Source organism: Merops nubicus, unplaced genomic scaffold (genome assembly GCF_000691845.1).
Source record: "Merops nubicus isolate BGI_N331 unplaced genomic scaffold, ASM69184v1 scaffold11760, whole genome shotgun sequence".
In the NCBI taxonomy this organism is placed as follows: Eukaryota; Metazoa; Chordata; class Aves; order Coraciiformes; family Meropidae; genus Merops; species Merops nubicus.
Window position 1 is genome coordinate 7,032 of NW_008584841.1, and position 11,198 is coordinate 18,229.

The 11,198-nt window shown below is 53.8% G+C and overlaps 1 protein-coding gene across 1 annotated transcript; it reads right to left on the minus strand.

Annotated features, from left to right (window-relative positions):
* Positions 1-270: 270 nt before the first annotated feature.
* KRT80 (keratin 80) lies at positions 271-10,588 on the minus strand (the record flags this gene model as incomplete). Its single annotated transcript, XM_008945574.1, has 8 exons — positions 271-470; positions 551-606; positions 957-1,177; positions 1,270-1,395; positions 1,890-2,054; positions 4,331-4,426; positions 5,357-5,417; positions 10,374-10,588. Coding segments are annotated over 8 exons (1,140 nt in total), but the record flags the coding sequence as incomplete, so codon positions are not given.
* Between the last annotated feature and the right edge of the window lie 610 nt (positions 10,589-11,198).

An 11,198-nucleotide genomic window follows, 5' to 3' on the forward strand; every position in this document is an offset into this window, starting at 1 on the left:
CTCAAAGGTTCTGAGTGGAACTCCTCTGGGACCTCGAGAGGGAGGTGTTGGTGGGGGTGTGGGGATGGGAGAGTCTCTAAAGTCCTGTGCTGGATCCCACGTATAACTGGTAACAGACGTTAGCTGGGGGTCAGAAGGACAAACTGAAGAGACAGCCTGGAGTGGATTCTCCTGCTTTGCCCCTCAGACATTGGCTTGAGTTCAGAAGAAAGTGCTTTGGCCTCGCTCGGCTGCAGATGCCAGCAGGTCTGGTGCTGTGGGGCTCCAGCCCTAGGAGTGTCCCCCGGCGGGTGGGGAGCTGAGCTTGGGCTGGGCACCGCCACTGGAGGCATCACCTCCGGGCACTGAGGAGCTGTCCCTGGGGCTTCTCTGGGGTGGCACCTTTGCGATGCCCCCGTTCGGCTTCGTCTCGCCGTTGGTGCTGCCTGTTCTTGCAAACAGCCTGGAGTTCCTCAGGGTGCTGGCAGAAACTGCAGGGGTGGGGAATGGGGGGTTAGAAACGGTTCATTCACGTTCTGCTTCAGTGCAATGCAGGAACAAAACCACTTACGGTGCTTGGGTCTGGAGTGGACGGTGCTGATCACGGTGGGTATGGGTTGCTCCATGCTGTGGGGGAGAGGGCACGTGTTAACCTCTGCAGTGCCAGAGACAGGCCTGGAGCTCGGCCCGTGTGAGCTGGGCTGCACGGGAAGAGCCCAGTGCACAGCTGGATCAGGAGGGGTGACTCAACATCTGGGCAAAGCATCTTCTAGAGAAGTGCTGGAACCCTCCAGTGTGGGGAGCCTGAGGAAAACTCCAGAGCAAGAAAAAGGGCTGGACTCTGTGGGGGCTGCTGGGATCTGGTCTTTCTTTGACCAAACCTTCAATATCAGGCTCAAAGCCTGGGACCTTTGCTTTCTCCCTGGGTGTTTGGGTGCGTGCCTTCCTCTCCTCAGTCACAAGGGAGCCCAGCTTACCTGCTCTCTTCCCCTTCCATCAGCTTCCTGTAAGTGAGGATCTCCACATCCAGTGCCAGCTTGATGTTCATCAGCTCCTGATACTCTTTCACCAGATGAGCCATGTCCTCCTTGCTCTTCTGTAGGGCTTCTTCTAGCTTGACCAGTTTGGCTTTGGCATCCCTGAGGGCAGTCTCGCCGTGCTCTCCGGCCTCTTTGATATGCTCCTCCAAGTACAGGCACTGGTGATGCAAAGGGGAAGGGGGGTGGAGGTGTTAGGAGTGCTGTAGTTTCTGACCTGTGTGCCAGAGTTGTCACCCACCCCAGGACACACCTGGCTCTTCTGGGACACGATGCAGGACCTCAGCTTCTGGATCTGTATGTTCAGGTCTGCGATCTCCCGTCGGCTGTCGAGGAGGTGGCTCCCGTAGGTGCCCGACTGGGTGTTCCCTTCAGTGAGCTGTGGGAGAGACAGAGGGTGGGTTACCCACTGCTGTGGTGAAGGAACCTGTGAGGATTCCCACTGCCCTTGAGAAGAAACTCCTAGCTGGGGAGGAACAGGGGGTGTGGAGGGATGTAGGGCTTGTTCTCATGTCCTCTTCTGGCTGTAGCTGTGCTGGGTGTAGAGCACCCCAGCCCTTGGGGTTAATCACATTCTTGCTCTCTTTGGAGGAGGCACCTGTGGAAGGGCATTTGCATCTTAGGTGGGACAGCTGCCACTGGGAGATGTCCTTTCCTTTCTCCACTGACAGTATGGAGAGCCTAGAGCAATGCAGCTACCCGTTCACACGCTGGAGGTAGGAGTTGGTCGGGGTTAGCACCCTGTCCCTCCCTCCATTCCCAGGTGTAGTCTGTCCCTCCACATCTTGCTGATTCCTGTAGTTCCTAGGCTGGTCTCTCTCCCTCTTCTTTCCATGCCTCTCCCCAGTATCGATCAGATAAGGACACAAATACCTTTCTCCTGGTAAGTGCCTCAGCCTCCTCCCAGCTCCGAAAAGCCAGGGCTTCGTACTGGGCCCTCACTTCTTCCACAATTCTGCTCAGGTCCAGTTTGCACGCGTTGTCAATTCCCAGTACGACAGAAATGTCCTTAATTTCTGTCAGCAGCTCCTCAAGTTCCTGAGTAGCAAAGAGAGAACAGGACTGAGATGACAAAGAGTCAACAAAGCTACAAGCTACGAGAGCTGAACCCTGGCAGATGTGCTGTGCTTGGCTGTGCGACGTGGGGATGGGGGAGATCTCCTGGATTTTGAGTCTCTGAAGTTTGGAAGCTGGTATTTTCTCCATAAGATCCAGCCTCAAGCTAAGGTTTTGGTTTGGGACTTTTGGATGCCATCTGTTGAGTCTGACAAAATAGTGCATTTGTGCTGTATGGAGAGCTGGTTAACTGAGCTGATGATCACACTTCAGTATCTATCAACATTTCCTCTTGAGGGTTTTGTTCTTCCCTTTTGTGCTGAGGGCTCTAATCTCTTCAGAGGAATATTTGTTACCTTGTTTGCCCTGGACTCCCCTGACTGGGAAACAAAGAGTGCCCTGACCTGGTGATTCATGAGTAACAGAAACATCCCACCACTCCTCCAAACAACAGGGTTACCAGGGCTGCTTTCCCCACCAGTGTTTACTCCTTGAGCCTCTCTGTTAGCCCTGGTCAGTAGCCCTGTGAGAAAATGCACGTTTGTAGCAAATGCTTGAGCATCTCTGCCAGGGTTAAGAAAGCTGCTTTATTAAGGAAGGCTGAGGCTGGGATTTCCTTCTGATTCATAGCAGCACGCTGTGAGCAAAGCTGTCAAGCAAATTTTTCCTCATTTGCCCTTTGCCCGCCTGGGTATGTGTGTGCTGATGTCAGAACAACAGGTACAGGTGAGAAAATGCCTAACCTGAAACCCAGCTCTGGAGAGGAGAGGGCACAGAGGGGTGGGGGGGTCATTGCTTTGCATGAAGCATAGCTGTAAAACTAAAGCAGCCTTCTGCTGGGACAGCAGTGAGGAACCTGGAGGAAACTGGCTCAAGGTGATCCTCACAGCAGGATCTGTGGGCCTGTTGGAGCAGGTCCAGAGGAGGCCATGAAGATGATCTGAGGGCTGGAACCCCTCTGCTGTGAGGCCACTCTCAGAGAGCTGGGGTTGTTCAGCCTGAAGAAAAGGCTCCAGGGAGACCTTGTGGCCTTCCAGTATCTGAAGGGAGCCTACAAGGGAGCTGGGGAGGGACTTCTGACAAGGGCTTGTAGTGATAGGACAAGGGGTGATGGCTTCCAACTGGAAGAGGGGAGATTTAGATTAGGAATGAGGAAGAAGTCCTTCACTCTGAGGGTGGTGAGACCCTGGCCCAGGCTGCTTGGGGAAGCTGTGGATGCTCCATCCCTGGGTGTGCATGGGACCAGGCTGGATGGGGCTTGGAGCAGCCTGGTCTGGTGGGAGGTGTCCCTGCCCATGGCAAGGGAGGTGGAACCAGAGGATCTTTAAGGTTCCTTCCACCCCAAACCATTCTGGGATTCTATCTGATTTCCAGCTGCAGGATTCCTGTGAGTTGCCTTGCACCAGGGGTAATCTCACAGTTGCAGGGAACGTGGAGCTTCGTGGTGTGGTGCAGTCGGGGCTCGTGCTCTCGTGCAGGTCCTTCTGCCACCCCCTGCCTCAGCTTTCCCACGAGGAATTCGGGCATTCCTCTGGCAAGCATTTTACTTGTTTATACCGGTGGAATTTAGACAAATCATTAATATTCCCAGCACTGCCCAGCCTGCTTGGTAACATTTTACAGGCTCTGAGTAAGTGGCTGTGATCACTTCACCCTGTTTGAGCAGATACAGGCACGGAGCAGCCTTTGGGTCTGTCCGAAGGGCTGTGGGCTGTGTCCTTCCCCCCTTGGTGAAACCATCCCTGCCTGGGCACCTCTCATTGAAGTGGGAACAGAGCAGGTTGGGTTGGGTTAAAGAGCATCCAGCACCTCAGCCAGGTTCCCCACGGCTCGTCCTGGTTTGTTGTGAGCCCTTCCTCTGAACCTGAAAATAATGCTCAGCCTGCTGGAGGCCTGGGGCACTTGGTCTCCAGGCAAATGCCATGTGTGGGGGTTAGGAGCTGAGCCCCAGACCTGCCAGCTTGGGATTTTGATGGGAGTTCCTGGCTTGTACTGGGGAGAGCTGTGGGAGCAGCTTCCCTCCAGCAGCTGTGGGGCAGGAGGAACATCCTGATCACATTTAAATGGAGCTGGTTTAGTTTGGGACCTGCCTTAAGCCAGCTGAAGTTGTCTGCAGCACCATGCAGCTCCCCTGGCCAAGCTCTCATTCTGGTGGAGATCTGGAACACTGCCCCTGCTAGAGTGGAAGGATCCATAAAAATGCCTTTTTGTGCAGTAGCTGTGGTGTTCCCAGGCCACTGCCCCAGCTGCATTTTTACCTGCTCATAGATGTTTTTTTTCAGCTCCATCAGCTCTCGGAGCCCGCTGAGTTTGACCTCCAGCTCAGTTCTGTGCAAGGTGCTTACGTCTAAATCCTACAGGAGGTGGAAAGTGGAGAAGGAAAGTGGATTAATCAACGGTTTGTCCTTGAGTTTGTAGCAAGAAGCCTTTCCCATTGCCCCCCTCCCCAGCAAGTACCCTGCTTGTGGCTTATTGGCAGGTCCTCAGTGACACTGCTCTACAAGTAGGGAGGCTCCTTTGGGGACCTTTTTCCTCTGCAGGTTTGGTTTTGTTTTTTCTTTTTTGAGTGAGCACCTTGGTGGAAGTCTCCAAAGCAGCAGGGTGGAGAAGGAAACAGGCAGGGCTGGTCCATACCCACTCATCTTTTGTTCACCACAGAACACAGGGGTTATTGAAAACTCTGATGCCGACCACAGAAGTCACCGGAACTGCCCTGGCTGCCCGATGAGTGTCAGGGAAAACATGCAATTAGCCGTAGTGCTCGTTTGTGGAGAAGGTTTCCTCTGCCTGATGAACCCCTGCGTGCCTGCAGCTTTGCAGTGCAGAATGCCAAACCTGCCCTCTCAGGGGTGCTCGGGTGCAGCCGCCTCTGGGGCGGGATGTTTAAACAGGACACAAAGCAAACACAGTTACCAGCTCCCTGCCCGTCCCCGCCTCTGATGTCATCCCCAGAGGAGCTGTGCAGGGAGGAGAGGTCCTGGGAGAGGAGCTCTCCTGGCCAGGGCTGTGGTTGGGGCAGGCATGGTCTGACCCCCAGGCGCTTCCCCCCGGGGCCGTGGGGCTTCTCTGCAACCACCAGTGGCCCAGCCTCACTTGCACTTGTCCCGTGGCAACGGTGACTGTTCACCCCTCTGCTGTCCTCCTCCAGACCTTGGCACCCCACCAAGCAGCTGGAGTACCAGGACTCTCAGCTGAGCCTGGACCATCTTGCCTCTCCAGGCTCTTTTGTGACTACAGAACTGGTGCAGAGCCCACCTAGACGAGCAGCTTCCCACACCACTGACCTTTTTGAGCTCCATGAAGGTGAACTCCATGCCACTGCAGAGGCGAATTTCGTCCTCGTATCTACGGAGAGCAAAATAAAGCAGTAAGGAGCTGCACACAGTGAAAGCCTCTGGGGTGCCTAAGATTGCCTTGCCACAAAAGGTGTTGCTGTCAAAGCTTTCTACTTCTGCTGTGATGTCTCACCTCCTTGATGCACACTGGACAGCAAGGAGAGAGACCTCACAGGTGTAGGCATCTGAGAGGATACCAAGCTGCCACATGCCAGCTGCTCTGCAGTAGCACCCTGAGCACTTTGAGTCTGAAGAGCCCCAGAGCAGAGAGGAGGCAGCTTTAATTCTAGTTTAATCTGAGGGCTCAGCAACCTCGGGTTACCTCACCACAGAAAGAGAGAGCAGGGATGGAAAATTTGGGTTGGTGAGTTGTTCTCTGTGAAACCCAGTCACATGCCTGAAGATTCCTAAATTTTCACCCTGAGCCTTCCTCTTTCCTTCAGGTTTCCTCAGCGTTTAGTTTCCAGAGTCTGAGAGCCTGCTCAAGGAGAGAACTGGCTTGTGAAAACTCTGGGAGTGCTGGGCTGGTGTCATAACTCATCCTAAACGTAGCACAGTTTGTGAAGTGACACAGGACCTGGCAAAGAAACCTGTGGAGAACAGTGCCCAGGGAGCAGAAGGTGACAAAAGCCAGATGGCACAGGGTGGAGTCGTGGGGGCTAAATGTCCAGCAGAGGAACCAGCCCTGCTGGTGTTTACAGAGGGGCTTGGTAAGGCAGGACCAGGAGAGCAGAGACAACAGGGGCACGTGGCCAGCATCAGACCCGAGAGGGTGGCACAGGGAGCACCCCAACCCTCCTTGGCCCTTGAGGTGAGGATGTGGCCAACTCTGATGCTGCAAAGAGCAGGGATCTGACCAGGCCACAGGGTCTCTTTGGTGTGTGACCAGTGGCAGGAGCATTATGGGATGGGTGCTGGGTATCTCCCACTGTGCTGCTGGCCACACCTTGGCAGTGTTGGCCCTTCTGCTGGGACTGGAGCAGGCTGTGCTCCCTGGGAGGCTGTGGCTTCCCCTCTCTCCCACCACACCTCAGGCCCCCTCATGTGCACGTAGCGTTTCCAGGCTGTGAGTAAAACCTTTCAGTGCTGCTTAGAGGTGTCACCAAATGGATGTGGGGAAGGCTGAGAGGTAAATGGCCCCTCTAACAGAGTGATGATGCGAGAATGAGGAATGACAGCCCTGTGCTGCTGTTTGGTGCATCACCACTCCAGTTACTCTCGAGAGCCTTCCCTGCTGTTGTCCAAACCTTTAGGAGAAAGAAGCTGTGCCCAGGAGCAGGAGGAGGTGTTGAGAAGGCAGCGCAGATCTCACTGGAGGGCAGGGGGGTAGGTCACGCTCAGGAGCTGACCTGAACTATCAAACCCAGCTCCCTGGAGCTGCTGCTTCCTCAGCAGAGGGGTTAGGGAGGGGATCTGACAGAGGCACTTCTGCAGTTCTTCCTGAGTGCCCCAGTGGAGTTAAACTCGCCCTCTCCTTGCCTGCTTTTACAAGGCCAGGTGGTGTGGCCAACAAGACCTACCTGTCTGGTTTCTCTGCTCTTTGCCTGGAATGTTAGCCATGCTGCCAGCAACTATGTGCTTAATTACAGCCTGCCACTCTTCCTTCATCCTCGCTGCCTCTCGGCCGGGCCCAGGCTGCCCCAGCCTGCCGAAGCAGCTTCACCCCTCGCCGGGCGCTGACACAATCTGGTGCAGGGAACAAACACTCCTGGCTGGAGGGGAGCAGCCCAGCCAGCCAGACCCGCTCACCGCACGGCTCCGGAGGGACCCGGCGGCCGGGACGTGACTCACAGGGGGATGGAGCATTCCACAAACACATCACAGCGTTTATCTCCTTGGAGATAATCCTCCTGCAGCCGTGATCCATCCCAGATCCATCCCAGCTCGAGTCGTGCACTCAGGACACACTTGAAACAGGCGTCTGGTTGCCTTGGGCTCCTTCCATAGGCAGGGAACCAAGCCTCAGGTAGGCTACATTCCTCTCTGGATGTGCCTTCAAGACTACTTTAGAGTGAAGAGCTAGTGGTGGGATGGATCTGAGCCTGATGGCATGAAATTAAGTCAGTCTTGCTCTTGTGGAGCAAGAAAATGGGGCAGGAAGTAGCTGAAAAGCTGCTGTAGAGGTTGAAGGTGAAGGAGTGTTGAGTGTCTAGTCTTCAGGAGGCAAGATCTGACTGGATCTCAGAAATGGATCCCTGAGGGCTATATGCTCCATATTTTCCTGCAGCATCTCCCCAGTTCCACACCAGAGTAGGTCAGCACAGACAAAACTTCCCTCCCTTCTCACTGCAGTGGCTCTTTGCACGTGCACATCACACATGTGGGGAGCTGAAGCAAACACCAGTGCAGATGTGCACCTCTGGGCAGTCACCCTTGTTTGGTTATGTTTTGGTATTTGATTTTTAGCTTGACTTCCTACAGAAGCAGGGTTTGAGACCTGTGCCAGCCTCCAGCCTGCTTCCCTGTCCCCTCTCCGTTCTCTGCGGCTGGAATTACCCATCAGTGGCCACCTAATCTGGGGAGGAGGAGCAAGTGTCCCAGCTAGTTAGATCCCTGTATGATCTTTGGAAAGCAGTCCCTGGCTGGAGAAGATGGACTGACTGGGGCCTTGCAGGCAGAGGTCACATCCTCAGTGCTCTGCCTGCTCGGGTGGTCACCGTGCGCGGGGCCCGTTTCGTCTGGAGCACACAGCCTGGGTGAGAACACAGCCAGTTAAGTTTGCCAGGGAGGTGATTAGGGGGAGGAAAAGCTAAAAGTTTCCCTTGGGAAAAGAAGCCTCTAGAGGAGTGGGAAGCCTCCAAAATTTGCATGGTTTGGGCAGACCATTTGCTCCAGAAAAACAACTGGGCTGAGGCAGCCTCTGGGAGGTGGCGTGAGGGACTGGCCAGAGCCCGTGTGGGCTGGGCTGGGGCTGGCAGCAGCTCTCTGCCCGTGAATCACCCGCTGCTGGGAGCAGCACAGGGGATTGTCACTGTCACAGAAACCTCCTGCCCTGGCTCTGGGTGCTAACGGCACGCAGTGGCAGGGTGGGCTCTGCCCCTGGCAGGGCTGGTGCCTCGCAGTGCCCTCGTGGGAGGAAGGGGAAGGCTCCACAGATGGAGGAGAGGTGCTCGGAGGAGCAGTGTCACTTCTGCCTTCCCCTGGCTGTGGAGTCCCACAGGGTGAGAGTTCTCCAGAATGAGAGTTGGGATAGTCCTGAGCTGGTGCCCACTGTGCATTCTCAGCTGTCTGATACTGTGCATGTGCTGCATCCTTATCTTGTTGGGTGTGGGGCGGATCCTGTTGCTCTAGTCAGTCTCTGTTCTTTTTTTTTAATTTTGAGGGATGTAGCATCCCTGTTGTGTCTTATGCCAGCATCCAACTAGGTAGTAACTGCCCAAGAAAATCAGAAGGTAGGTGAAAATACACAGACAGCCTGTTGGTGTAAGCACCTTTATCCTTAAGAAATGAGGCTTCAAAATAAATGAAATGCCAGGCGTAGGCAGTTACCAGTTGCAGATATGAGTACAGACTGTTAGGGCAGATGCAGGTGACTGACCTGACATTTCTCCATCAGCCCAACCATTTTCCTATCTGGATTTTCCTGATTGTCACAGAATAAACCAGGAAGTAATGGCAGGACCACAGAGCAGCTACTTCCTCAGGGAAGTGCGAGGAAGACCCAGTGCTCCAGAGAGGGATGATAGGTCTTAATCTTTTTAGGGCAGGGAGTAAATGGCACAATCCATATTGTGGCTTTGATCTAAGCTCAGGGTTGTCACCTGTCAGCAGAACAAGCATCACTGAGCCCGAGTCTTGCAGTGCAACCAACAGCTAAAGAGCAGACAGACACGCACCCAGCACAAGGATTTGGGGTATTTCCAGGCATCTGGGTATCAGTGCATCACTTCTTGAAGGATGCTGAGCATAATGATTTCAAACTCCTAGCTCCTGTTCTTGCTTTGGCACCAGCTTGCTCTGTGAGCCTGAGCATGACATTAACTGCTGTGTCTCTGTTGCTGTGTCTGTGGGTCCTTCCCCTGATTTGCAGACATGCTGAGCAGCTGATTTATCAAAGTCTGCAAAGAGTTGTAAGATCCTTGGGCTGAGCTCTGGGAAGGGCACTGTTATTACTTGTGCATCACTTTGCACATCAGGAAGAGGTCTGGGCCCTCACTGCAGTGATGTCTGTCAGGGCCAGCATCCCTGAGCATCACTCTTCCTTCTGCCCGTGCCCGTATGTGGCTGTGCTGCAGATCAGCGTGGAAGGCTCCAGAGATCTTGTGTGGGCAGATGGGTGTAACTGGAAGGGAAAGTATCTAATTGTGGATTCATCTGTGGTATGCAAATGACACCGATAATAAGACAAGTATTGTCTTCTTGAATGAGCCATGGCACATCTCAGGGCTCTTATCTGAAGATCTCGGAGCTCTTGGCAAAAGCAGCGATAAGCACGTGGCTGCTGGCCCTCCCTTAAACTCCCAGCTGCCTCAGTATTTGCTGTCAAGAGGGTTTCTAGGTAAAAGTCTGGCTTTTTGGTCCAAGCAGAATTTTGCATTAAATGTTGCAGGGAGAAGGGATAAATGTCCCTGGTATTTTGGTGATACCCCTGGTATCATCAGTAGTGAGCAGCCTAGATCCAGTTTGGGGAGGAGGTTCTGCTTTGTGATAATAGTGCAGAGAATAAACATTCTCCATTTCAGTGGCTGTCGTTCCCCATCCTGCTGCTCCCCAGAGCTGTCCTCTGGCCTGAGGCGTTTCTTGGGTGCCCTGCACTCCTTGGGTATTTTGCTTTTTATGGGTTTCCCTTCGTCTCATTCATCAGGAGACCAGGATGCTAACTTCCCAAATACAGTGCTGTGCACACCCAGCTAGGAATCTGTCCCTGGGAATAACAGGCAGCCTGTGTCAGATCAGCCCCACGCCACTCTGTGCCCACCTCTGAAACACGTTCCCCCGTGTGACATCCCCTGGGCTGGACACCTACTTGCTTCGGAAGTTATCCATGGTGTCCAGGACCCTCGTCAGCTCTGACTCGAGATTATCCTGCTCGTAGTTGAGCGCCTTCATCTCTTGATTCATCTTGCTCATGTACTGGTCGTAGATGGCCTTGATGTCTGACTCTGAGTGGGAATTGTCTTGATCCTTCAGGAAGTTCCACCTTGTCGTCAGGACCTTGTTCTGTTGCTCCAAGCACTGGACCTACAGAAGAGGTTTCAGGGATATTAGTGACACTGACAGGCAAGATCAAAGCTCCTGTCAGGGCACAGACATTGACCTGGAGAGCTAGTGAGAAGCTGCTGGAATCAGCAGAGATTTCCAGGCAAGAATGAGAATTCCCCTGAAAATTAGGCTGGAGGATGGAGGGTTATAGGGGCTTTTACAGGTTTTGTATGTTACCTACTAATTAATTTCTTGGTAGACTGTGTTCACATCAGAATGAATGAGCATCTTTTATTAAGTCACTGAAAAATAAGACTTGTTCACTGCTCATGCCCTTTGCCTGTGGACGCACTGAAGCAGAGGCTGAAAATCCCCCACAGGTCACACACAGACGTCCAGGGTGGAAGCGAGTCAGATTCACTGCCTTGGCGTGGCACGAAGCTAAATCCTCTCAAATCCGTAGGATTACACCACGCCGAAGCTTGAGGAATGAATCAGAGTCCTGGTTTATATTGCAGAGCAACGTAGACAAGGCCCGTGGGAGCTCTGGGGAGTAAGCAGAGTAATTACAGACTCCACAGGAGGTCTGTGTGTGAGCAGCCGTCTGCCCGGGACAGCAGAGGCGGCGTTGCCACCCGCCCGGCGGCCG